We start from the raw sequence: 27,241 nt of genomic DNA, 5'->3' as shown, positions 1-27,241 counted from the left end.
TGGGCATAGAAGCCACAGGGCATAAATCTGCAATGAAGTAAAATGCTAACCTTTTCAAACAATATTGCTTCTCTCTCACTTACCAACTTTACATTTCCCTGTATGGCCCCGGAAGATGCCTGGTTAGCCAGAGATGGGTAAGATTACTCAAGGGAGGAACAACCTAAGACAAGCACAGTCGCAGGGGGGTCATCAGGTGAGAAATTGGGGATCAACAGAGGGGGTGAGGCTTAGAACCTCACCCCCCCTGTTTTGAGAGAAATCTTCTGCATCCGTGGATGTTTTGTTGCCCTTGTCTAGCTTGGATTAATACTTAGTCTATAAGCACAGACCTGATCATCTAAATTTGCCTCTTACAGCACTAAATTATGTTTTCTTCCTTTATCTTGCATCTACCTACCACTTCAGCCTTTTATTTTAAAATAATAATAATAATAATAAGGGAGAAAATGTGGGATTCACGTATAAATCAAGTATAAAAATCAAACGAATAATCATATCTGATTTAATTGTTTATAGTTCATGATGTGTGATCAAAACCAAAAGTTTCTGTGATTTGACTGCCCTTGCACTGTTCACCATGTAAGAACTTATTCACTATGTAAGAACTTGTTCACCATGTAAGAACTTGTTCATTATGCTTCAGAAGATTAGAGACTGTTGAGAAATAGGCTTGGGGTTGATTAATGACTGTGCATTGAGTCCCCTATACAGAATTTTATTGTTGTTAACAACCATTTGATCAATAAATATGAGAGATGCCCTCTCAAAAAAAAAAAAAAAAATGGGTGGAGGATATGAACAGACACTTCTCCAAAGAAGAAATTCAGATGGCCAACAGGTACATGAAAAGATGCTCCACATTGCTAATTATCAGAGAAATGCAAATTAAAACCACAATGAGATATCACCTCACACCAGTTAGGATGGTCAACATAGAAAAGACTAGGAACAACAAATGCTGGCAAGAATGCAGAGAAAGGGGAACCCTCCTACACTGATGGTGGGAATGTAAACTAGCTCAACCATTATGGAAAGCAGTATGGAGGTTCCTCAAAATGCTCAAAATAGACTTACCATTTGACCCAGGAATCCCACTCCTAGGAATTTACCCTAAGAATGCAGCACTCCAGTTTGAAAAAGACATACGCTCCTCTATGATTATCACCGCACCATTTACAATAGCCAAGAAATGGAAGCAACCTAAGTGTCCATCAGTAGATGAATGGATAAAGAAGATGTGGTACACATACACAATGGAATATTATTCAGCCATAAGAAGAAAACAAATCCTACCATCTGTGACAACATGGATGGAGCTAGAGGGTATTATGCTCAGTGAAATAAGCCAGGCAGAGAAAGACAAGTACCAAGTGATTTCACTCATCTGTGGAGCATAAGAACAAAGCAAAACCTGAAGGAACAAAACAGCAGCAGAATCACAGAACACAAGAATGGACTAACAGTTGCCAAAGGGAAAGGGACTAGGGAGGGTGGGAGGGAAGGGAAGAATAAGGGGAATAATGGACATTATGATTAGCACACAATGTAGGGGTGTGCATGGGGAAGGCAGTATAACACAGAGAAGACAAGTAGTGACTCTATAGCATCTTACTACGCTGATGCACAGTGACTGTGATGGGTTATGTGGTGGGGTCTTGATAATGGGGAGAATCTAGTAACCACAATGTTGCTCATATGATTGTATATTAATGATACGAAAAAAAAAAAAGCCAGCCACAAAGGGGAATGGCCCTGGGGGTCCTTCCAAAGCTGACCAGACACTGTCTCTTGTGGAGTTGCCACCTTGAACTCTACCCTGCTCCTATTCACTCTGGAATGCCTCCCTTTCCCGAGCACAGAGCCATCCTTTTGAGGCTCATGTTTATTTTTCTGTGTGGAATTAATTCCTCTAACCAACTGCCTTTTGATTCCCTCTCACCTTTCACACAAACCCTAAAATACCACCACCGTTTTCTTCCTAACCTACTCAAAGTAGCATTTCTAGTTTAGGGAATTTTTCCAGGCTCTTTTTCAGTCTTCACCATAATCTTGGTGAGAAAGGTAAGACTAGTACCCAGGCCTCAATGAGAATTTTCCCAAGGTTAAACAGCTATTTAAACAATTATTAACTTTTCAAACGTTTCCTACATCTTTCTTTAAATGACAAAAGTATGTATTACATAATAGTTACCTAAGTGTTAATATGCTACATATTGTACTATATATTATTTTACTATGTAATGTTAATTTTATGAGAAATATCTATTAATACACTTAAAAATGTACTAAATCATCCAGACAAATGCCTTCTCTCACAGTAATCTCTTATTCATATATTCCACTTACTATATATAGTCATCCATTAATTTGTGAGGCAAAGCAGAGCATTCAAATCATCCTAAAATGTTTATGGTTCTGTGTTATTTGTGCACTTTTCCCAGTGACCCAGCCTCCTTCAATTTTGGTCCAATGCCATATTATATTAACATGAAAGAGGTATGATGGCCACATGAAATATCACGGAAACTGGTCAACTTTATTCTATGTCAGCGAATGGGAGGTAATAGAAAAGGCTCCTAAACTTTTAAGCGTTTAAGAACTCTGACTCTGAATTTGAAACTAACCATTCCAAGAAAGGGAATTAACCAAAATTAATGGACATTCGATGAAGCTTCAAGTTGTTTCATTTAATGTGTTCATACCTCTCACTCAGTTTATTTAACTCAATGCTTCTGACCATGTTTTAATTATTCAAAAAATTTCAGCAATTCTGCTGATAGGCAATAAAAACAACATAAGTGAAGACGTCTAAGGAGGATGATAAATGGATCACCTTTGTGGACAGATGAATGTTAGTGGCCCACTTTCTACTAGGTTAATGGCTTTAATAGACATATACTTGTATACAAAATTCTATCAAGGCCAGAAAACGCAAGACTCAAAGCACTGGGCTCAAGCACCAACCTCCGCTGCTCTTCGCCGTGTTCTCCTGAAGGGACTGTGAGGCATTCGTCCATGTGTCCGTGCAGCAACCTGAGCACATCACCACCAATCAGATACCCTGTGAGGAGTGAAACACAGTCACGGGAAATGTCATGGTCAGATGTTAATAGCTAGACAGATCATCTGGTCCCATCTTCTATTTTCACAGACAGAGAAAGGAACTCCAGTGAGGTTTAGGGACCTGGCCAAAATCACAGGGATGGGTAATGCCATGTGCCTGCCACCTGTAAGCCCCAGGCTTCCTGAGCCCCACAGTTGGTGGTGTTCCCACTAAAATACATGACTTTGATCTCAAAATCCTCTCTTAAACATACAAGCATGGACAGACTCAGATTTGAACCTAGATAAGTGAGAATAATCAAAACAAACTCAGATATTTCCTAGGAAATCCTGATGCAAAAATACTGCTATGATCCAGCTCTCGGTCACCCATCTTGAAATCAACCTAACTGAGCAACTCCCTAAGGCCAAACACTGGTGAAGGTAACCCCCAGAAAGTTAGACATGAAACACACAAATAGGCTAAAGCTGACAAGAGCATATATATAAGGAAAGACAAATCTTAATACAAGTGTCACTTAAAAGTGCAATTTAGCAATTTAACTGAGATTCTTAAATGTCACGTATCTTTTTTACAGACTATTTTGACACAAAAAGCTCTAATTAACAAGAAGCTCATTAGCACAGTTCTAAAGGTGATTGTCAACTCCACTTAAAGGACAGGCCCTCTAATTGAAGTGACGTTCTTACCTTGGGCTGCTTCACTTCCTGAGCTGATTGGGGCCACGCTCCAGAGAGTCTGCTGGAAAGCAGCGTCCACATGCAAGCTACCGTTGCCGTAAGACAAGTGCTGCGTTAGAGGCAAAATGAGGCATCATTCAGGCTCTTGGTAAGTCTTAATATGTTAGTGCTTCTGGCAAATCAAACTTAACATTGCAGATTTGGAAATACCCACAGAGTGCATTTATTTCACGTCTATCACTCGAAAATTAAGAGATAAGTAGAAAAAACATAGAGTATTCTATTTGGCTTTAGGTATTTCTCAGCTTCATTCTAAGTGTCACAAACTTAAGCCAGTGATCAGAAAATGCACAAATATACTAAAATAAATTTGTTAATATAGAAAATTTTGTTTTAAGGTTCTATTGATCAATAAAAATGTACATATAATGAGCACTTACCACTGAAATTATAATTAAGTTCTCATGACTTTTTTTTGGACAATGAAGTGGATGAAATCTACTGAACCAATGTCTTAGTTTTATGGGATCCTTTAGGAACTTTTATCTGCAATTTGACATAATAGCCATTAGATGGCGATATTCCTAATAGGTATCTAAAGCCAGGACAACAAATTTCCTCCAAAATTCAAGCATCACAAATTTCAGATTTTCCTTCTCAAACTAGAAATTATTAAAATAATGTCATATTTCACATCTTTTAGAGACACAATATTTAAGTTCTCAAATGATAAGTAAAGAAAAAGAAAACTATGAGTGGAGTCAAAAGCCTGCATATCTTACTAAGCACTACTTGGCTGCCTCTAGAATGTCAAATACCCATAAAACAACCACCTGTTTTCCATTGGAATCATCTCAGTGAACATCAACAATATCCTGGTAATGTTTCTGTAACACTTTTCCAATGCTGATGACAGACTAAGCTTTTGAGAACTTTTAACTGTACTAGAACTTTCTCAGAAATCCGACCCTCCTAGTTAGATGAAGAGCAATCACAGCATGAATTCGTCACAGTGGTATATACTCCACAGTCCTCTCAACACCCTAAGGTCTCTTACTTAAATATACTACTCTTAAGTCACCAGCAAAAACAGATATTCATTATCTTTCCCTTCAAAGCAAAACTAAAGAAATTTTTGACACCTGACATATATGTAGTTACAGATAATTTTTCCAACCAGTACAAGTAAGAGTTTACTACCAGTTGGTGGTTTAGATTCAGCAATAACTTGCCCTTACCCCTCTTCTCATCTCCATCAATTGTCTGCCTTTTTATAATCCCTTCTACATGTCAGCCTATCATTCTTATATAAAATCCCAGTTTTGATTCCTTTATTGAATTTCTTCCCTGATATGTTAAAATTCTTTAACTATTTACAAGTAATCATATGCCATCTGCTTCCACAAACAATAAAAATATTTTTTCCTTCATAGTACTCATCATATGTATAATTATTTTTCTTTCTCCCTCTTGTAAACAATCTGACATGGATTCATAACCATTTCCTGAGTATCTAGCGTTGTTATTCAATAAACAAAAATGTGGAGAATCCAATCAAAACTTTAAAATCAAAGTACCATGAACCTAAAAATATTTTAAGTTATTCCATAAATATTCCTATTGCAATGACCTGAGCCAAAATAAGGCACATACATTTAAAAAAAAACAAACATTAAACCACATGGATTTTACCAAACTACAAGTATACAGTCCAAAATACCAATGCTTATATTTTTACTTTTGAATTCAAGTGCAAGTTCATGCCATATTATAATAAATAAATAGATTACCATCATTTGAATTACCATGGTTCACTGAATATGTTATATATAAGGCATCATACTAAATATTAACAGGACACATTCCCCACCCCAAGGGTGCTATACTCTAGGAGAAAAGGTGAAATATATACACAGAAACTGTTAAGTCAGCATTTTTCAAATGTTAGGTGAATTGTAATCAAAGTGCTGTAGGAATTGAGAAAAGAGAACACTTTAGTCAACCGAACTGAAGCACATTACTGTACTAGGCCTTGAGGACAGGTAAGATCTCGTCTGTCCTGTGGAAATACCACCTGTCCTCAAGGCCCAGTACAATAACGCTGCTGCAGTGCAGTTGACTAAAGTGTTCTCTTTTCCCCTAGAATGAGGGGCTCGAGGAGCCATATCTATGGAGATGCTGTCTCCAAATTAGTTTGTACATACACTGAATGTGGGTATGTGTATTAATAATGTTAATGTGCTACATATAAATATTCAAAACATACCAAATTTTGTGAACTGGTTTGGAAACTTTCATTTTTAATACACCAGAAACCCTAAGACTGGAAGTGGTCTAGGCCTCCCTGGTCCTCTAAGAAGCTCTGTCAAAGAAATGGTATGCTGAAGAGACAAGAGTGCCCAGTCATACGGAACGTGAAGGGAGTTCCATCTTTGCAGCTTACAGCAGACACTCAGAGACAGTGTGACAGACAGGCCTGTAGGCAAGGTGGGCACCAGATCAAGGACTTTATGATGTAGGCATTAAGGAGCTTCTGCAGTGAAAAAATAATGGAGGAGGATGGTCAAAATGGAATTTTTATATTATATGTAAGCCAAAAGATCAATAATATATATGTGAGAACCATAAAATTATGAAAATATCACTCTGTGGGAGAAAGTCCAAAAAATGTCCTTAAAATATTATACCACACAAAGTTATCTAAATGATGATGTCCACTCTTCTAAAGATTATTCTCTAGGTATGACTATCCGGCTAACTAGGCATGACTAGGCATTCCATTTACATTTGCTGTTTAAACAGCAGAGGGAATCCTGAGTAAGAAAGTCAGGCCTGTGGTATTAAATATTCAGAATTCAGTAATAGTTTTAATTACTGTAACTAAAGATGTGTTGCCCTTAAAGCAAAACCTGATGTTGTCAGAGGTTGAAAGCAAGGTTGGCCTTAGGCTGAAATATGTAGCCATTCCAGAATTTGTGCACTAACCCGGCGTCAACCCCCCGGCAGCAGTGTGGAGCTTTGGGAAGCCATCCGCTTCCCCCTATTACCTCAGCCCTTACTTTAGTGACTATCAAGTCCTCATAAAACGGGGATTATCTGAGGCTCTTGCCAAAAATGCAGATTCAAATTCAGGAGGTTCAGGTGGGGGAAGGGGGGACACCCAAGGTCACTGATCCAAGAACCATGTTTTGAGTAACAAGACATTCATGATAGAAGCACAAAAATCTCAGAAATAGGGAAGATAGTATAAATCGCTTCTCAGGAGTTCTTAACCAGGACTCCACTTTGATATTTTGTTCCCTTAGTAATGCTATATATATATATATATATATATATATATATATATATATATATATATATGTATTTCATGCATTTTAAAACATTGTGATGACAAGGAGTAAGTTTTTATCAGATTGCTGGAGTCCATAACATAAAATGTTGAAGACTATCTGAATTCAGTTCTTATCTGATGCATTTATTCACTCGTTTATTTCTCTCCTAGTAAATGTCGGGCACTTGGGCTCCTGTGAAGCACCACTCTGGACAAATTGTCATCCAGCGACAGGGAACACAACTAAACGAGACACATCACCCCTTAGGCTTCATTTTTTTTCTCCTGAGAAAAAATGAGGGGCATAGAATAGATGCACTTTCCAAAATAATATTCTAGGATTCTATAACCTGAACTACAGAGAGAAAAAATAGGCTCAAGATAAATAAATCAAAAACATATTGGTTGATACAATATTGATACAATAATTGCAGAATATTTATGATGGTTATCTTTTTTAGTTATCAATATTTTTGTGCAATTCAGCAATTAAACATACAAGCAAAACACCTTATATTTCTTATCAGAAAAGCAGAGATGCAAATTTTTATGAACCCCAGAGTAGCTTTCTTGTATTTTTCATCACTCTTTAGATTGTGGGGTTCTGCTTTTCCTAATCTACCTTCAAACAGTTGTTTGCTTGGTAATATTTTCATGGATCTTAAAGAATCTGTTTCTATAGGTGACCCAATCCACAGAAAATTAGTAAAAAAAAAAAATCAATGTTTCCAGCGTAAGCAGTCTCATCCATGGATTGAAAACTTCTGTGCATACACAAGTGATTCTGTATTTTTCTAACACAAGCAAAAATTGTTATGTATGCTTTACCGTTATTTAGTTTGAAATAGATTCACAGTCATTAATATCTATTTGGCCATGTTTTCTCTATTTTAAATTGTACATTTCTCTTATATTTAAGCTGCTTTGCTAAACTAGGCTTCCTTATAAGAAAAAAATAAGTGGTTCCAATAGGGGCAAAGGAATTGTTTTTACTTTTGGATAGTGCCAAAAAGAGGATGAAAGTGTCACTTCATATTAGAAGATGAAACAGTAAGATGAAAAGAGACATTTTTTTGGCCGAGTGGTTTGTAACCATATCTAGAGATCTGACCATTTATCCTTACGAAATCATGTTCCGAGGTTTAACCTATAAAGCAGAGGAGAGCAGAGCAATCCCAGGGTAGCTGGGCTCCTGGTGCCCAGCACAGTGCCTCCTCTGTCCATGAGAAACAGAGGGAAAATTAGTCCTTTAAATCAGTCTGAATCAATTTAGCATCCCAAGAGTCATAAGCTTTATTAAAGTGGCACATGCATAGATAGTTTTCCCTTAGCTCAACCATCACTTTTAGTCAATGAAAAACAGATCAAAGGTCAATAGACACTAATGACTGAAAAGTTACAAAATCAATGAAGGAAATGCTTATTTTATTTTATTTTATTTTAGTATTAATCTACAATTACATGAGAAACATTATGTTTACTAGACTCCTCCCATCAACAAGTCCCCCCCGACAAACCCCATTACAGTCACTGTCCATCAGCGTAGTAAGATGCTGTAGAATCACTACTTGTCTTCTCTGTGTTGAGGAAATGCTTATTTTTTGTAAGTAGCTTTAACTCATGTGTTTTCATCCACATTCTTACTTATTTTTTACCACAACAGCATCTTCTCAGAATATGAACCTTGCATTCACATAATAGACCTTTATTTAAAATTGGCAATAATATTCCCTTTACTGTTCCCTTCCCAACTTTCTCTTCTGGTTAAGTATCTGCAGTTTCCTTAATCATCTGTAATAGGCACTAATCTCCTAGTTAAATAATGATAGCAACTTACTAAGCAACTTTTATATGTGCCATTCAATAAAGCAAAGGGTCTTGTTTGGATAAATGCATTTAATCCTCTTAACATGTCTGGGAGCTAGCTTCTTTATTACCCCCATGCTGCAGATAAAGAAACTGGATTTTAGGAAGTTATGTGATTGCCCCACCTCACACTTATGGCTCTATGCTACCAAAATAAGTATGTACAAACATGGCCCATTTTTAATTATTCAAGTTCAATATGTGGATTCTTCCAGTTGCCCCTGTCTATTCCAGAATCCTCTTACTATAACTCACTTCTTAACCTTTCACTTTTTCTAGATCCTTCTCACTAAGCACCATACAGGTCCTTGAATCCATCCACATAATAATCAACTACAGTGCAAAAGCGAGAAAATAATTAACCATCCTATACCCATTGGAACATCTTTCAGCATTTCTAACCTAAACTATAACACTTATGTACTTATTTTCTGTTTTATAATCTTCTCATACAAATCCACAAGTGTTTGGTTTGTTTTTCCCACTAATTTTCTGGGAACAGAAATCATTGTGTAATGTGTCCTCTCTTCCCAGTGGTTTCCTCTATTTGCTAAGTCCATAGAGATGAACACTGAAAACGTTGATTACCGAATGAAAATGAAATTGTAACAATACAGTTGGCCCCTTTTTGGTAGCTCTATATAAAAACTTACTGGAAAAGGAACTTAAGTTAAATTGGCTATAATGTAGCTTAAAAATTATCTGTGAATTTAATTAATTATTAGGTGTATTTATTTCCAAAGAGAAGAGAAGGTGAACTTCATGCATTATGATTATTGCTATTATTGGTATAGTGCTATTTAATTCAAAGCATATTCAAATTCACTATCTCATTGCTTCATCACAGTAATTTTGATGCTAAGTTTCATCATCACCATTTTGCAAGTGAATAAGCCAGAATTCGGAGAATTAAGTGACTTTCCCAGGCATTCAGTGGTAGACTTGATGTTAGAAGCCCTAGCCTCTATGAGATTCCAGATTTTCTTTTCCTTCAGTGCATAATGCTGCTACCCCAGCAAATAAACTCTGCTATGTAGAAGAAAGTACAAGCTGTACAGCAAAAACATGCATAGTTAGGCCAAATTCAAAATAAGATATGTGTAGAATTTATATATTGAAAGGCAGGCATGAATTATTTTTACTGCTGCTATTGGCTTCCAAGTAAAACTACAAGTGGATCTCCTGATCAAATACAACACCTCACCATACACAAGGGTTTAATAAATGCTTATTTGACAAGCCGGCACACTTATATTGTCCTAGAATGTACATGGGACCTGTTGCCACCTACACTACTAAAGAGACAAAAGGAGAGAAATGCCCCAGACCTCCCCATAGCTTTGCAACATTAGATGCTCTGTTTAATTTAATACTTCCTGTCAGTTACATCTCACCATTTTCTTTCTTCATCATTACCTATTTCCACAAAGCAATTAAAACAAAGCATTCTTCCTAGAAATGTTTCAGAATTAGAATAAATGTGTCAGTAAGCAAAAACTGACTTGCAACACCCCCAAGCCCACACTATTTCCACATTCACGGAGCAAAGAGGTAACAACTACTCACTTAATCCTAAATCAATTACACACAAATATTTTGATTTATGGTGGTGGGAATACATTTTTTATAAATCAGTATGTACTTATCTGCAACAATGTTCTATTTCCAACTTTTGTTTCAATCAGCACCCACTAGGATGTCTGGGATTTTTTATGTGGATGTAACGTTTACAATAGCCCACTTTATATTTGATTATTTTTTTCAACCCTAAAGTCAGAAGAAAACTTTGCACTGGATTCCTTCACGCTTCCATTGATTTCAGTTTTCTGCAAACTTCTGTATATGATTATTCTTTAGCAAAAGAACAATTTGCTAATAAGTAAGTTAAATGTCTCACCATAAAAATAAAAAACCTACAATGACTAAGATAAATTTTCTTCATTCTCCCATGTCCAGCCCCACCCTTTGAAACAATGTAGTGAACTTGATGCACTATGATTAATCAAAAAACAAACTTAATCAAGCATAATAAAAAACAAACTGTTTTTTGCTTTGTCCGCTTCTCCTTTTTTAACATAGCACATGTTTCCTATATAATAGCTTACTTTCATAAATATCAAAATAGATAACCCCAACCTCATTACTAGAACCTTCTCAGCGGGCACAAAAGAAAGCCCATAGAATTCTGAATTCCTGATTAGACTGCATTTACATGCTATTAATACAATAACCCAAGAAAAGCACTATCACAATCAAGAACACACATATCAAGGGCATGGAGTTAAGCCTGTCCAAATAAACCTGGTAAGCCCCATTTCCACACATATCACATTATTCCCTGATTTAGGGAGTTATTTATACCTCATCAAGTAGAGATACAAGCTTGTTTCTAAGCAATTTTCCTAGATAATTTACAATCCAAACCTCAAAGTTAGTTCTATTGACTGTCACTGATCCTATCAGCCAGCACATGATCCCAGTTCCCACACTTACCAAGTACCTTTCAGAGGACACACTGACTAAGATGAGGTCGTCTCCAACACGTACTTTTTCTCCTTCGGATCGCTGCTTTGAGGCAGGATGGATAGTCCACCAGCAAGCCTCACCTGCAGGATGATTGAAAAGGGAAACACAAACAAGGATCTCTCAACTGAAAATTGGTTTTCTTTGCCAGTGACTCCGAAATGAAAGAGGGAAATGAAGTCAGTCTTCCAAATCAGTCTCCTTAAAATGAAATTATCCTTTTCATGCAACTTTCAGAAATATGAAATTACCACACATTAATCTCTTAGACCGTGAAAATGAAAAGAATTACGCCAAATTAGCTTAGGTTAACACATACTGAAATGCAAAGATTCTTCCCATAGAGAGGTTGTGATACTTGGGGACGTTTGGTGTCTTTTTCCTCACTAAGAATTGCTTTTCAAAAGGATATTTATTTACACTACTATTAAGCCAAGTTCATCAGTCATGCTGATCTGTCTTTATTCTTGATACAATCTCATCTTATTACATTGTCAACACTGAGCTCTGTAATAACATCTATAAGTTTTTCTGCCACTTGATTTTCATAAGGACTGAGGGGTTTGTGATGTGACGGCTCCACTACAGCAATTTTAAAAACTATACTTTTTGCAGGGGCAGTTGGGGGGTGGGGATGGGGGACAGATACTGATTCAAAACAGGTGCAAAGTGTTGTTGCCTAAATTTTACTATCCTGTGCCTTTTTTGTTTGTTTTAAAACGTGGTAGTCTCTCTTAATCTGAGTGTAAAATATAAGAGAATCCTAATGTACAGTGATACATTACAAAAATATCTGTGTATACATTAAATCAATTATTTTCTTCTAGAACAGGTAAAGCATAAGCCTCATTGGCCACATACCCATTCTCCATCCTTCATCCCATTACCTTAGAAATTGAAGCATAGAATTCTTCAATTTGATCTTAATTCCTTTTAAAACCTACATGTAAGCTCTATCCAAAAATGAGAATAGTGCTTTCATACTGTTATCTAGTAATTATCTCTCTGTCCCTTTGGCCAGCCTTATCATTTTCTAGAACACTTATTTTTGTCTTCTTTATTAATTTCCCCAAGTTTCATAAGAGCAGGGACATTGTGTGTTTTGTTCACTGGAGTTTCCCCAGAGCATACTGTAGGCTCTCAGTAAAAATTCATTTGACACAAAAGAGTAAATGAATCAACAAATAATATTTCTTAAGCATTCTTACAGTCAACATGTTATCTGCCTTGAGCTGCTCTTCATACATAAACTATAGTCTTACTTGAATACACGTTCCTTATCCTCGTTTCTTATTTTTATTCACTCACAAACTGAGAGTGTTAAGGGAGTTTTTCATTCCTCCACTCAAACATTTATAAACCACCCACTATTTGTCAATCATTGCTCTAGTAGCTGGGGATACATCAATAAACAAGGAAGAAAAAATTGTCTGCCTTGTAAGTTCAAGTCTGATCAGGCAGGCACACAATAAACAATAAATATAAATAAGTCAGTCATGGAGATGACGTGTAGAGTTAAGGAGAAACAGGGTAGCATGAGGCGGTGAGGATGAAGGTAAAGAGATTGCCTTATTTTGCTGTTTTAACGATTATACAATCATTGCAAAGTATGAAAACAAGTTATAGATCGTGCATGTCTTTTAGTTATTTTGAAAGAGAACTGAAGACTTTTTCATGTAACTCTGTACTGAACTAAATCAATTAAAATGAAGAAATTTTAAAATACAAGCAAAAATTCAATGGAATGACTGAGTCTATATAAAATGAAATTACAATCAAATAATATTTATCTATTTGGTGCCTGGGATTCATGGAATTTCTTGTACAAGGTGTTATGTTGTTCTAGTAAAAAGTTAATTAGGTTGGTAAATATAGCTTTATTTTTATCCATTTGTTGTCTGTGAAAAATTTAAAGCACGATTTCAAAAAGGAGGGGGCAGTGTAAGGGGGTAGTCTGACCTCACCCCCTGAAAGACGCAGCTTAATAAGAGGTGTTCTATATCCTTCTATTCTTTTTTCTACTTGTTCTTTTATTTATTTTTAATTCCAAAGACATGCATGCTCATTATAAGAGCTAAAACATTCAAATTGTACAGAGGTGTATAACGTGCAACATCCTCAGAGCACTGAGAAAATAATCACAAATAAAGCTTACATTCTCTATTTTCATTCTCTAAAAGGATATATGTGTTAATGTATATATTTTCTGTTTCAAACATAGGTAAATACAAGTCTATCTGGACAGATAGGTAGAATGATGTTCTATCGACAGAAAAATGAAGACTTTCATTTTCTCCCTTCTTGTTTGAATGTTGACAATGTATGTTACATTTTTAGACTTAAAAATACTTTTAAGATGAAAGATAAAACAGATATGCAGTAATATTTCATAAACTAGTCAATACACATTACTATGGTTAGCAGTCAGTAAATCATGTGGTATGTACTGTTTTTCTATCCAAATCCATTAAAAGAATAGGGTTTAAAGTCTAGTTTGAACATCCAGCTAATTATGGCAAATGGCAAACCAAGAGAAACCATACACACTGACCCCTTCTACGAAAATTTTTCCTTAGATTGTCATGTGTCTTCTCCTGACTCCACCCCTAAGAACACTTATCTAACGTATCTTCCATTGTGTCTCACAATGTCTTCCACCCCAATCCCTGCTGGGCTCTCTCTGAGCACAGCTTCACTGCAGATCAAGGCTCTCACCTGTTGTGTCCTCTTGCAAGCCAACATCAAAGGCCAGTTTATCAGTTGAAGACCGGGAGGTGGACAGGCAGCAGAGATACTGAAAGACACAATCAGTAGGCACTGATTTAACATTTATAATCCTATCCAAGTTTAATTCTGACTGATGATTTGGTATCTATCTATCCGTGTTGTATCAGTCTTTTTCTTTTCCTTCAAATTTGGGTGCTTCTATGCAAAGTCCCAGTTTTTCATTGAAACTCTGATTAGCATTTACAATTCATTAGCAGCAATGTTCTAAAGGAAATTCAGTTTTTCCCCCTCAAGAAAAGACTAAGGAAATGTGTTCACTCAGTAAAGGAAGACAATTCACCAGGGATGTGTTTGTACGTCTCTCACTTCATGTGATATTTATGATCATAAGCAAAAGCACAACCTGATCTGACAAACATCTTTCTCCCAAACAGAAAGTTGAAAACTATTCACTTTCATCTTCTTGTTTTGTTTTCATTTCAAAATTTTTATCTCATTGAAATTCATCCAAAATTGACTTTGGTGTAGAGCATACCACCTCACTGAAGGGGGGTTTTGCAGTGTATGTACAAATATGTGTGTTTCCTTAAGAGCACGCTAACTCTCACAACACCATCATCTCCTTACTTCTCTCCCCTGCCTCTTAAGGTTTCCTAACTGTATATTCCTAGACATAAAGTGTAGGGTAATTTTTTGGGCCAACACCTCTACCCCTACTTCATCCTCAAAAATGTTGCTAACTGTTACTGCTGTAAGAATGAAGTCACAAGGATGAATGTGGCCTGAGCTCAAGATACACTACTATCTATACCAACCGAGTACACTGCCAGCAAGGACAGGAGCCCTGCAGAGAGTCCTCAAAGGCAGTTCTGGGGATGGAGCAAAGCCCAGACCTCCAAGAACCACTGGACAAGCCACACAAAGCCTACACAGTTCCTGCTATGGAATAGGGTCCATCCAGCTCAGTGGGTGTCTGTGAGTGTGAGAAGGCTGCAAATGAACTGATCATGGACAGACAGGCCAGCAGGTTAGGTGTAAGTCAGTACCATGAGGATGTAAAGTCAAATTGACCCAGAGACTCTGATTCTGTCTCTTGAGCACAAAACAGTTGTTTCCAGAGTTACAAAAAAGACACTTCAAAAGTTCCCAAACATATTCTGAGCCAGTGCAAGAGTGTGAGTCTGACCTTGAGACAGGTAGCCTACATGTTCCCTGAGGTTTACTGACTTTACATCTAAATGAATTAAATGTCTTCCGTTATTTGAGAAAAAGTAATAATTTTACAATACTGACTTCCAAGGCAAAAACATAAAGTGGCCCCTATTAAAGTCTTCTGTGACATTTCTCAATAACATTGCAGTACTAGGCACTGTAACTATTAGCATACCTTCCCTCCTCCTCTAATGTTCAAAGCAACTAGGAGGTATAGTCCGCTAAACGTTAAGTTCCACGAAGGCAAGGACTTGATCTTATTTACCACTATATCCAGCACCCAAAACAGTGCCTAACACACAGCAGTTGCTAAATAATGTTTGTTGAATGAATGGATGAAATGTTCAGATACATTACAGGCTTAAGGCGATTCAGCAAGGTATACAAGGATGAGCAGCACACAGTAAAGTGAGCCTTTCTCCAGAGCTAACAACCAAGTCCACTTTTAAGCTGTCCCCCATGTAGAGAAAGCAGTTTTCTTAAAACAGACCTTCACATAGTTTCACATAGTCTCTGTGTTTTGATTGCTATTGAAAACAGAATTCTTTCTATGAAGTTTTAATGTGTGACTGCAATATGCAAATAGGTTGTTTTTATATGCGTCCTGTATGCAGCCACTTTATTAAAGTGTTTCCCTTTATCTTATTTCTTATCTCCCTATGCCACCCAAGATTTCTGAGCAATGTTAGATACCATATTCTTGGTTTTGTTTGTTGGAATTAGTTTTGTCAAGAATGAACTTCATTATTTGACAATTGAGTATGTTGTTGGCTACTGACTTGACACTGATGTTTTCTTTATCATTGAGGAAATAATACTTAGTTTTTATTAGGAAAGGATAAAGGCTTTCATTAAAAACCTTTTACAGCACGTGTTAAGATAATCACAACTTTTCTTAATTGACCTATTTATGTGATGTAGCACCTAAACAGAAATGATGATATTGTCATCATTTAAATCATATCTATATTTTTGCTATACTCTCCTTTCTATCTTTTAAAGTCCATTAACCTGCTTTTAAGTCAGTTTTTCATATCAATATTCATGACTGAGATTGACAGCTTTTTTAATGTTTTTGGGGTTTAAGATTTAGACTATGCTTAATCTACTGCTCTGGAACAATTTACATAATATGGGAATTATCTCCCTCTTAAAAGGAATAATTAATTATATTGTACTTCCAGATGTTGGACTATTATGTAGTCATAAAATTATGTTGATAAGAACTTAATACAGAAAGTGCTTATGCTATGATAATATGTAAAAATAATGATATAAACTTGGATATGTAGTAACATCTCAATTACATAAAAAAATTTAAATTACAGAAAAAATTAAAAATTTTTTCAAAGTCACCAACAGTTTTCTTTCATTGGTATGCTCACAAAGAAATTTTTTCTTCTATAATTTCCAAATCTTATAAAACGAATATATACTGCTCTTATAATTCAATAAAGCTTTTAAAAGAATGGAATGATATTTTTATGATATAAAATACATAAAATAATAATGTATAATTTTATACAATATATATTAGGGAATGAGAAAATTATGCCTGGGAAGAGCCCATTGGATAATACGGATAATTGGGTGAAAGAAGAAGCTGTTGTAGAAAAAGAAAGAGAACATCAAGTTCAGAAAGAAAAGAAGTTAATGGAGAATTGACTGTGGAGCTCATAGATAGGCTTTTTTTTAACTTATCTTCAGTTATTCTCTAATAAATGAACTTTTTAATTTCTTTAATATAATTTAATTCTCTACTAAATGAATTGTTTAAAACAAAAATCAGAAAGGAGAAATATGACATATGTGACTCTTACACCTCTCTTCTCTTAAAACTATTCTATCAAAACTTAGATTCTAAAAATATAAGTCATACAATGATAGTATCAAAGGACCTAAGGCTTATCCAAGCTAACCCTCATTTTATAAATGAGAAAACTAAACAGGGTAAAAAGATATTAAAGAACACATATATTCAAGTTCATTAACACTGTCGCCAACAGTGTTATTACCAACATTTCCTTACCATGCATGCCCGAATGGATCGATATGACATGTGAGAGATGAAATCAAAAGGCCTACTCACCATGCCACTGTAGGAATGGCGTAGCAGTATGGCGTGTCCGTAGAGAAGTGTTCGGTGGCCACCACCCTGAGCAGTCTGCAAAAAAACAGAAAGGGTCGACAAGAAAAAAAGAACAAATGGAACTAAGTCAGTAAAATGCTCTTTTGTTCTCAAGGAAAAGTGCAATAGGAGAGAATAAAGTAAAAGCAATTGCAGACAAGAAAAGGCCTGCGGCAAGGAGTTAAAACTGAAATAAATCAATCGAGAAAGTCTCAACTGTGGGACTACCAGTTGATCTAGTTCTTGAAGAATGAACTGACTTCAGTAGATACTGTCACAATTTGCAATTATTTATTCATAGTTATTTATTGTCTCTATTTCCCATTACACCATGGTCTGCATTGAACAGGGACTGTGGTACCATTTTTCACCATGGTATACCAGTTTCCTAGCAAAATGACAGGCACACAGTAAGGGCTAAATATTTGTTCAATGAATGAGTCTTCCTAAAACACAAAACTGATCAAATCATCTCCAGGCTTAAAAACTTTCCAATTGTTCAAGGAAAGAGTCCAGATTCCTTTATATGAAATAGAGGAATGCTTCTCAAAGTTTAGCATGCTTATTAATCACCGGACAGCTTGTTAAAAAAAAAAGACTCCTGGACTCACTCCCTGAGATTCTGATTCAGCAGGTTTGGGCCAGATACAAAGAAGTTTCCTTTAGAAAATTTCCCAGGAGATGAAGGCACTGGTGTTCTGGGAACCACACTTTGAATAGTCGAAGTGTAAAGGACACTTAATCTCACCCCTTTCTGGCTCCTGCTCCAAGACCACTATGCCCCAGACACACAATTTACCTGCCCTGGCTACAACACGCTGCTTTCTTGCTGCTATGTCTTAGAACATACTGTTCTCTCCTTCTGCAGCCGTTTTTTTTTTCGTATCATTAATCTACAATTACATGAAGAACATTATGTTTACTAGGCTCCCCATTTCACCAAGTACCCCCCACATATCCCTTCACAGTCACTGTCCATCTGCGTAGTAAGATGCTGTGAAATCACTACTTGTCTTCTCTGTGTTGCACAGCAGTCCCCGTGCCCCCCACTCAATATACATGCTAATCGTAATGCCCTCTTTCTTTTTCCCTGCCCTTATCCCTCCCTTCCACCCATCCTCCCCAGTCCCTTTCCCTTTGGTAACAATTAGTCCATTCTTGGGATCTGTGATTCTGCTGCTGTTTTGTTCCTTCAGTTTTCCTTTGTTCTTATACTCTACATATGAGTGAAATCATTTGGTACTTGTCTTTCTCAGCCTGGCTTATTTCACTGAGCATAATACACTCTAGCTCCATCCATGTTGTTGCGGTTGGTAGGAGCTGTTTTTTCTTATGGCTGAGTAATATTCCACTGAGAATATGTACCACATATTCTTTATCCATTGAACTACTGATAGACATATACATTGCTTCCATATCTTGGCTATTGTAAATAGTGCAGTGATAAACATGTGGGTGCATCTGTCTTTTTCAACTTGGAGTGCTGCATTCTTAGGGTAAATACCTAGGAGTGGAATTCCTGGGTCAAATGGTATTTCTATTTTGAGCATTCTGAGGAACCTCCATACTGCTTTCCACAATGGTTGAACTAATTTACATTCCCACCAGCAGTGTAGGAGGGTTCCCCGTTCTCCACAACCTCGCCAACATTTGTTGTTATTTGTCTTTTCGATGATGGCGATCCTTACTGGTGTGAGGTGATATCAAATTGTGGTTTTAATTTGCATTTCTCTGATAACTAACGATGTGGAGCATTTTTTTATTGTCTGTTGGCCATCTGGATTTCTTCTTTAGAGAACTGTCTATTCAGCTCCTCTGCCCATTTTTTAATTGGATTATTTGCTTTTTGTTTGTTGAGGTGTGTGAGCTCTTTATATATTTTGGATGTCCACCCTTTATCAGATCTGTCATTTATGAATATATTCTCCCATACTCTAGGATACCTTTTTGTTCTATTGATGGTGTCCTTTGCTGTACAGAAGGTTTTCAGCTTGATATAGTCCCACTTGTTCATTTTTGCTTTTGTTTTCCTTGCCCAGGGAGATATGTTCATGAAGAAGTCACTCATGTTTATGTCCATGAGATTTTTGCCTATGTTTTTTTCTAAGAGTTTTATGGTTTCATGACTTACATTCAGTTATTTGATCCATTTCAAATTTACTTTTCTGTATGGTGTTAAACAGTGATCCAGTTTCATTCTCTTACATGTAGCTGTCCAGTTTTGCCAGCACCATCTGTTGAAGAGACTGTCATTTCCCCATTGTATGTCCATGGCTCATTTATCGTATATTAATTGGCCATATATATTTGGATTAATGTCTGGAGTCTCTATTCAGTTCCACTGGTCTGTGGCTCTGTTTTTGGGCCAGTACCAAATTGCTTGATTACTGTGGCTTTGTAGTAGAGCTTGAAGTTGGGGAGTGAGATCCCCCCCACTTTGTTCCTCCTTCTCAGGATTACTTTGGCTATTCAGGGTCTTTGGGGGTTCCATATGAATTTTTGAACCATTTGTTCCAGTTCATTGAAGAATGCTGTTGGTAATTTGATAGGGATTACATCAAATCTATATATTGCTTTGGGCAGGATGGCCATTTTGATGATATTAATTCTTCCCACCCAGAAGCATGGGATGAGTTTCCATTTGTTAGTGACCTCTTTAATTTCTCTTAAGAGTGCCCTGTACTTTTCAGGGTATAGGTCTTTCACTTCCTTTGTTAGATTTATTCCTAGGTATTTTATTCTTTTGATGTCATTGTGAATGGAATTCTTTTCCTGATTTCTCTTTCTACTAGTTCATTGTTAGTGTATAGGAAAGCTACATATTTCTGTGTGTTAATTTTGTATCCTACAAATTTGCTGAGTTCTGATATTAGTTCTAGTAATTTTGCAGTGGAGTCTTTAGGGTATTATATGTACAATATCATGTCATCTGCGAGTAGTGACAGTTTGACTTCTTCTTTACCTATCTGGATTCCTTGTATTTCTTTGTTTTGTCTAATTGCCATGGCTAGGACCTCCAGTACTATGTTGAATAACAGTGGGGAGAGTGGGCATCCCTGTCTTGTTCCCGATCTCAGAGGAAAATCTTTCAGCCTCTCGCTGTTCAGTATGATGTTGGCTGTGGGTTTATCATATATGGCCTTTATTATGTTGAGGTACTTGCCCTCTATACCTATTTTGTTGAGAGTTTTTATCATGAATGGAAGTTGAATTTTGTCAAATGCTTTTTCAGCATCTATGGAGATGATCATGGGGATTTTGTCCTTCTTTTTGTTTATGTGGTGGATGATTTTGATGGATTTTCGAATGTTGTACCATCCTTGCATCCCTGGGATGAATCCCACTTGGTCATGTTGCATGATCCTCTTGATGTATTTTTGAATTCGGTTTGCTAATATTTTCTTGGGTATTTTTGCATCTATGTTCATCAGGGATATTGGTCTGTAGTTTTCTTTTTTCATGGGGTCTTTGCCTGGTTTGGGTATTAGGGTGATGTTGGTTTCATAGAATGAGTTTGGGAGTATTTCCTCATCTTCTATTTTTGGAAAACTTTAAGGAGAATGGGTGTTATGTCTTCTCTGTAGGTCTCATAAAGTTCCGAGGTAAATCCATCTGGCCCGGGGGTTTTGTTCTTGGGTAGTTTTTTGATTACCGCTTCAATTTCGTTGCTGGTAATTGGTCTGTTTAGATTTTCTGTTTCTTTCTGGGTCAGTCTTGGAAGGTTGTATTTTTCTAGGAAGTTGTCCATTTCTTCTAGGTTTTCCACCTTGTTAGCATATAGGTTTTCATAGTATACTCTAATAATTCTTTGTATTTCTGTGGGGTCCGTCATGACTTTTCCTTTCTCATTTCTGATTCTGTTGATGTGTGTTGACTCTCTTTTTCGCTTAATAAGACTGGCTAGAGGCTTATCTATTGTGTTTATTTTCTTGAAGAAACAGCTCTTGGTTTCATTGATTTTTGCTACTGTTTTATTCTTCTCAATTTTGTTTATTTCTTCTCTGATCTTTATTATGTCCCACCGTCTGCTGACATTAGGCCTCCTTTTTTCTTCTTTTTCCAGTTTTGATAATTGTGACATTAGACCATTCATTTGGGACTGTTCTTTCTTCTTTAAATATGCCTGGATTGCTATATACTTTCCTCTTAAGACTGCTTTTGCTGTGTCCCACAGAAGTTGGGGCTTTGTGTTGTTGTTGTCATTTGTTTCCAAATATTGCTGGATCTCCATTTTAATTTGGTCATTGGTCCACTGATTATTTAGGAGCATGTTGTTAAGCCTCTGTTTGTTTGTGAGCCTTTTTGCTTTCTTTGTGCAATTTATTTACAGTTTTATAATTTTTTGGTCTGAGTAGTTGGTTGGTAGGAATTCAATCTTTTGGAATTTACTCAGGCTCTTTTTGTGGCATTGTATGTGGTCTCTTCTGGAGAATGTTCCATGTGCTCTTGAGAAGAATGTGCATCCTGTTGCTTTTGGATGTAGAGTTCTATAGGTGTCTATTAGGTCCATCTGTTCTATTGTGTTGTTCAGTGCCTCTGTGTCCTTATTTATTTTCTGTCTAGTGGATCTGTCCTTTGGAGTGAGTGGTGTGTTAAAGTCTCCCAAAATTAATGCAATGCATTCTACTTCCTCCTTTAATTCTGTTAGTATTTGTTTCACATATATTTGTGCTCCTGTATTGGGTGCATATATGTTTATAATGGTTATATCCTCTTGTTGGATTGACCCCTTTATCATTATGTAATGTCCTTCTTTATCTCTTGTTACTTTCTTTATTTTGAAGTCTATTTTGTCTGATACCAGTATTGCAACACCTGCTTTTTTCTCTCTGTTGTTTGCATGAAATATCTTTCTCCATCCCTTGACTTTTATTCTGTGCGTGTCTTTGGGTTTGAGGTGAGTCTCTTGTAAGCAGCATATAGATGGGTCTTTCTTTTTTATCCATTCTATTACTTTGTGTCTTTTGATTGGTGCATTCAGTCCATTTACATTTAGGGTGATTATTGACAGATACGTACTTATTGCCATTGCAGGCTTTAGATTAGTGGTTACCAGAGGTTCAAGGTTAGCTTGTTTACTACCTTACTGTCTAACTTAACTTGCTTATTGAGCTGTTATGAACACAGTTTGATGATTATTTCTTTCCTTTCTTTTTCCTCCTCCTCCATTCTTCATATGTTGGGTGTTTTTTTCTGTGCTCTTTTTAGGAGTGCTCCGATCTAGAGCAGTCCGTCTAAAATACCCTGTAGAGGTGGTTTGTGGGAGGCAAATTCCCTCAACTTTTGCTTGTCTGGGAATTATTTAATCCCTCCTTCATATTTAAATGATAATCGTGCTGGATACAGTATCCTTGGTTCAAGGTCCTTCTGTTTCACTGCATTAAATATATCATGCCATTCTCTTCTGGCCTGTAAGGTTCCTGTTGAGAAGTCTGATGATAGGCTGATGGGTTTTCCTTTGTAGGTGACCTTTTTTCTCTCTCTGGTTGCCTTTAATACTCTGTCCTTGTCCTTGATCTTTGCCACTTTAATGATTATGTGTCTTGCTGTTGTCCTCTTTGAGTCCCATGTCTTGGGAGTTCTGTGTGCCTCTGTAGTCTGAGCAACTATTTCCTCCCCCAGTTTGGGGAAGTTCTCAGGAATTATTTTTTCAAAGACACTTTCTATCCCTTTTTCTCTCTCTTCTTCCTCTGGTACCCCTATAATGCGGATATTGTTCCTTTTGGATTGATCACACGGTTCTCTTAATATTGTTTCATTCCTGGAGATCCTTTTATCTCTCTCTGCATCAGCTTCTATGCGTTCCTGTTCTCTGGTTTCTATTCCATCAATGGCCTCTTGCATCTTATCCATTCTGCTTATAAATCCTTCCAGAGTTTGTTTCACTTCTGTAATCTCCCTCCGGACATCTGTAATCTCCCTCCAGGCTTCATCCCCTAGCTCTTGCATATTTCTCTGCAGCTCTTTCAGCATGTTTATGATTTTTATTTTGAATTCTTTTTGAGGGAGACTGGTTAGGTCTGCCTGTGCAGATCCTTTCTCAGGTGTAGCTATCTTGGACTGGACTAAATCTTTTGCCTTTTCATGGTGATAGTGGTGGCTGTAGGCAGGTTGCGGGTGTGTCATCTGGGAGAAGGAAGTCCTTTCCTGCTTGCTGGATGCCTTGCCCTTCTCCGCTGCCTGTGACGGTTACCCTCACTCCTGGAGCAGCCGCCGAGTTAGACCCCTACACTGCTGTGGACGGGGTCTCTGTCAGAGCAGCACGGAGCCCTACGGGGAGTTGCAGGCATGCCAGGTGCACTCCTTCCTGCTAGCAGCACCCCTGCCAGGCAGCTGTGTAGCAGCAGCAGTCTTTGGTTTTGGCCCGGGCAGCTGTGCATTAGGTTGGGATTCTGGTCGGTTGCTGGCAGCATTCCTGCTCCCTCTGGCTCTGCTGCAGGTGCGCGCAGGCCCCTACCGGGCTCCTCTGGCTCCACTGCCACCTGTTCCCGTGAGCTACACCCGGGCTGTTCGGTCACGCTGCTGTGGGCTCGCACAAGCCTGTCCTGGTCTCCTCTGGCACCACTGGCACATGGATCTGCTCCCGGTCCCATCCGGCGCCTCTGCCCCCAGCACACGCTTCCACTCTCCCACTACTGGGCCCGTGTGTCAGGGTCCACGCCAGTTTTAGGAATGACTGGCAGGCTGCTTAGTGCCATGAGGGGCTTCAGAGCTGCACTGTCTCCCCGGGGTTTAGGGCTCCTAAGTTTCTCCAGAATTTCCAGCTGCTGGCTGAGTGTGCCAGAGCAACTTCATCCAGCTATGGGGTCCCTGTCTCTTTAAGACTTGCAGAAAGCACCCGCTTTTCTTTTGTCTCAGGGGTGCTGGTTGCAGGAATCTGCCCACAGGTTTTGCTTTTCCGTTTATCTAATATCCAGCACCCCGTGCACTTTTTGTCTGCATTCCGGGTGCGGATTTCTAGAGCTGGTTGTTTAGCAATCCTGGGCTTTCACTCCCTCCCCATTCTGACTCCTTTCTTCCCACCAGGTTTTGGGGTGGGGGAGCGTTCAGGTCCCACCTGGCCGCGGCTTGTATCTTACCCACTTCATGTGATGTTGAGTTCTCAGAGATGTAGATGTATCCTGGCTATTGTACTGCATCCACTGGTGTCTCTTTTAGGAATAGTTGTATTTATTGTATTTTCATAAATATATATGTTTTGCGGAGGAGATTTCCTCTGAACTACTCATGCCGCCATCTTCCCATGATCCCCTGTAACATCTAAATATTTTAAGGTTTTCTGTTTTACTCATCTTTAGTTCAAAAATGGTGTGTTAATCAATGAAGCACATTTCTCATAATTCCAGGTGCCCTTATTATGCAAGTTTTTTTTAATAAATCAGATTTCACAGGACTACTTTTCTGTATCTCTTAACTGCCATGTAACACATGCCATCTTGGAAGTAAAACAATGAAATCTTCAAAGGAATTTATTACTGCAGGTAATACTTAGCTACACTGCAAAATTTTAAACAACAACAAAAAATTTGCATTAAAGAACTTCTTTCATACTGTTCAGATATTTCAGTAGAGAAGCTTTTACATTTACTTTCAAATACTAATAGTAGTACATGGAAAGTTAGTTTTTTCAGGGAGAAAAATACCTCTATGCTTAAGACTTTGAATCATCTGAGGAAAACTTTGAAACACAAATGGGAATATCACAAAATCCAACAAAGTGGCACAGAATTGCTGAGCATTGCTGACTGGTAAACCTGTGGATCCCTAGCAGCATGAGATACTTACATAGCCCTGCCATCTTTAATAGTGAATCACATAACTGGTGCACAGATGATAATAATTCTTTTAAATTAATAATTTATTATTGCTCAAGAATTTGTGGGTCTTCTGGATGGCTTATTTGCTCTCCCCTTTTGTCTCCCATATATTTATGGACACCTATATGTAATGAGACTTTGCTGATCTAGGCTAGATATTTTTTTCTCTTTTTTTTACTAAAGTATAGCTGATATATAATCTTATATTGGTTTCAAGTATATGACACAGTTGTCCAACAGTTACCTGTATTATTAAATCCTCAGCCCCAACTAGTACAGTTACTATCTGTCAACATAAGAAGATGTTACAGAATCATGGGTTACATTCTCCATGCTGTACTCCAATCCCCATGACCAACTAATTTTATGATTGAGAATTTTCGTGCCTCTTTATCCTCACTCTCCACACCCACACACCCCAACCCTGACCTCTCCCCCATGGTAACCACCAGGCACTTCGCAGTGTCTATGATTCTACTGCTATTTTGTTCATGCTGTTTCGTTTTGTTTTAGATTCCACAAATAAGTGAAATCATACAATATTTGCCTTGTTCTATCTGGCTTATTTCACTTAGCATAATACCCTCTAGGTCCATCCATGTTCTTCCAGATAGCAGGGTTGTTTTTTTTATGGATGAATAATACTCCATTGTGCATATGTACTGCCTCTTCTTTATCCATTTACCTATTGATGGACACTTTGGTTGTTTCCATTACAATCTTCTATTGTAAATAATGAGGCAATAAACATAGGGGTGCACAATTTTTTCAAATTAGGTATTTTTTTATCTTTGGGTAAATTCCTAGAAGTGGAATTACAAGGTCATATGATATTTCTATTTTAGTTTTCTGAGGAACCTCCGTACTGCTTTACACAGTGGCTGCACCAATTTACATTCCCACCAGCAGGGTAGGAGGGTTCCCTTTTCACCACATCCTCACCATCACTTGTAATCCCTTGTCTTTGGATAGTGGCTATTCTAATTGATTTGAGATGATATCTCATTGTGGTTTTGATTTGCATTTCCCTGATGATGAGTGATGTGGAGCATCTTTTCATGTGCCTGTTGGCCATCTGTATTTTTTCATTGGAAATATGTTTGTTCAGGTCTTCTGCCCATTTTTTAATTGGGTCATTTGTTTTTTGGTGGAGTTGTATAAATTCTTTATATATTTTTTATGTTAACCCCTTATTGGATAATTCATTTACAAATACATTCTCCCAACTCTAAGTTGCTTTTTTATTTTGCTGAGGTTTCTTTTGCTGTACAGAAGCTTTTTAGTTTGATGTAGTCCCACTTGTTCATTTTTTATTTTCTTTCCCTTTCCCAAGATGTGTCCAGGAAAAAACTGCTCATGCTTATGTTCAAGAGATTTTTGTCTATTTTCTTCTAAGAGTTTTATGGTTTCATGTCTTACATTTAGGTCTTTAATCCATTTCAAGTTTACTTTTGTGTATGGAGTTAGACAGTAATCCAGTCATTCTCTTGCAAGTAGCTGTCCAGTTTCCCCAGCACCAGTTATTGAAGAGGCTGTCCTCAGTATTATATATTCATGGCTTCTTTATCATATATTAATTGACCATATATGTGTGGGTTTATATTTGGACTCTCTATTCTGTTCCATTGATCTATAGGTCTGTTTTTATGCCAGTACCATATTGTTTTGATTACTATAGCTTTGTAGTAGAGCTTGAAGTCAGGGAGCATAATACCCCCAAGCTTTGTGCTTCTTTCTCAGGATTTCTTTGGATATTTGGGGTCTTTTGTGGTTCCATATGAATTTTAGTATTATTTGCTCATGTTCCTTGAAAAATGCCTTTGGTATTTTGATAGCGATTGCTTGTATCTCTAAATTGCTCTGGGCAGGATGGCCATTTGGACAATAGTA

The 27,241-nt window shown here is 37.4% G+C and overlaps 1 protein-coding gene across 1 annotated transcript in view; it reads right to left on the bottom strand.

The window, feature by feature from the left end:
* The window catches only part of RYR2 (ryanodine receptor 2), a 961,351-nt gene that overhangs the window by 510,034 nt on the left and 424,076 nt on the right, over positions 1 to 27,241 (bottom strand). The window contains exons 6-10 of the mRNA XM_057505755.1: positions 17,496 to 17,570; positions 14,183 to 14,261; positions 11,438 to 11,550; positions 3,757 to 3,856; positions 2,968 to 3,064 (exon numbers count right to left, since the gene is read on the bottom strand). Coding sequence (XP_057361738.1) covers positions 2,968 to 3,064; positions 3,757 to 3,856; positions 11,438 to 11,550; positions 14,183 to 14,261; positions 17,496 to 17,570 — 464 coding nt within the window. The remainder of the gene's footprint in view (positions 1 to 2,967; positions 3,065 to 3,756; positions 3,857 to 11,437; positions 11,551 to 14,182; positions 14,262 to 17,495; positions 17,571 to 27,241) is intronic.

The sequence above is a fragment of the Manis pentadactyla genome, chromosome 8 (genome assembly GCF_030020395.1).
Source record: "Manis pentadactyla isolate mManPen7 chromosome 8, mManPen7.hap1, whole genome shotgun sequence".
Taxonomy (NCBI): Eukaryota; Metazoa; Chordata; class Mammalia; order Pholidota; family Manidae; genus Manis; species Manis pentadactyla.
This window is presented reverse-complemented; position numbering and strand designations above follow the sequence as displayed.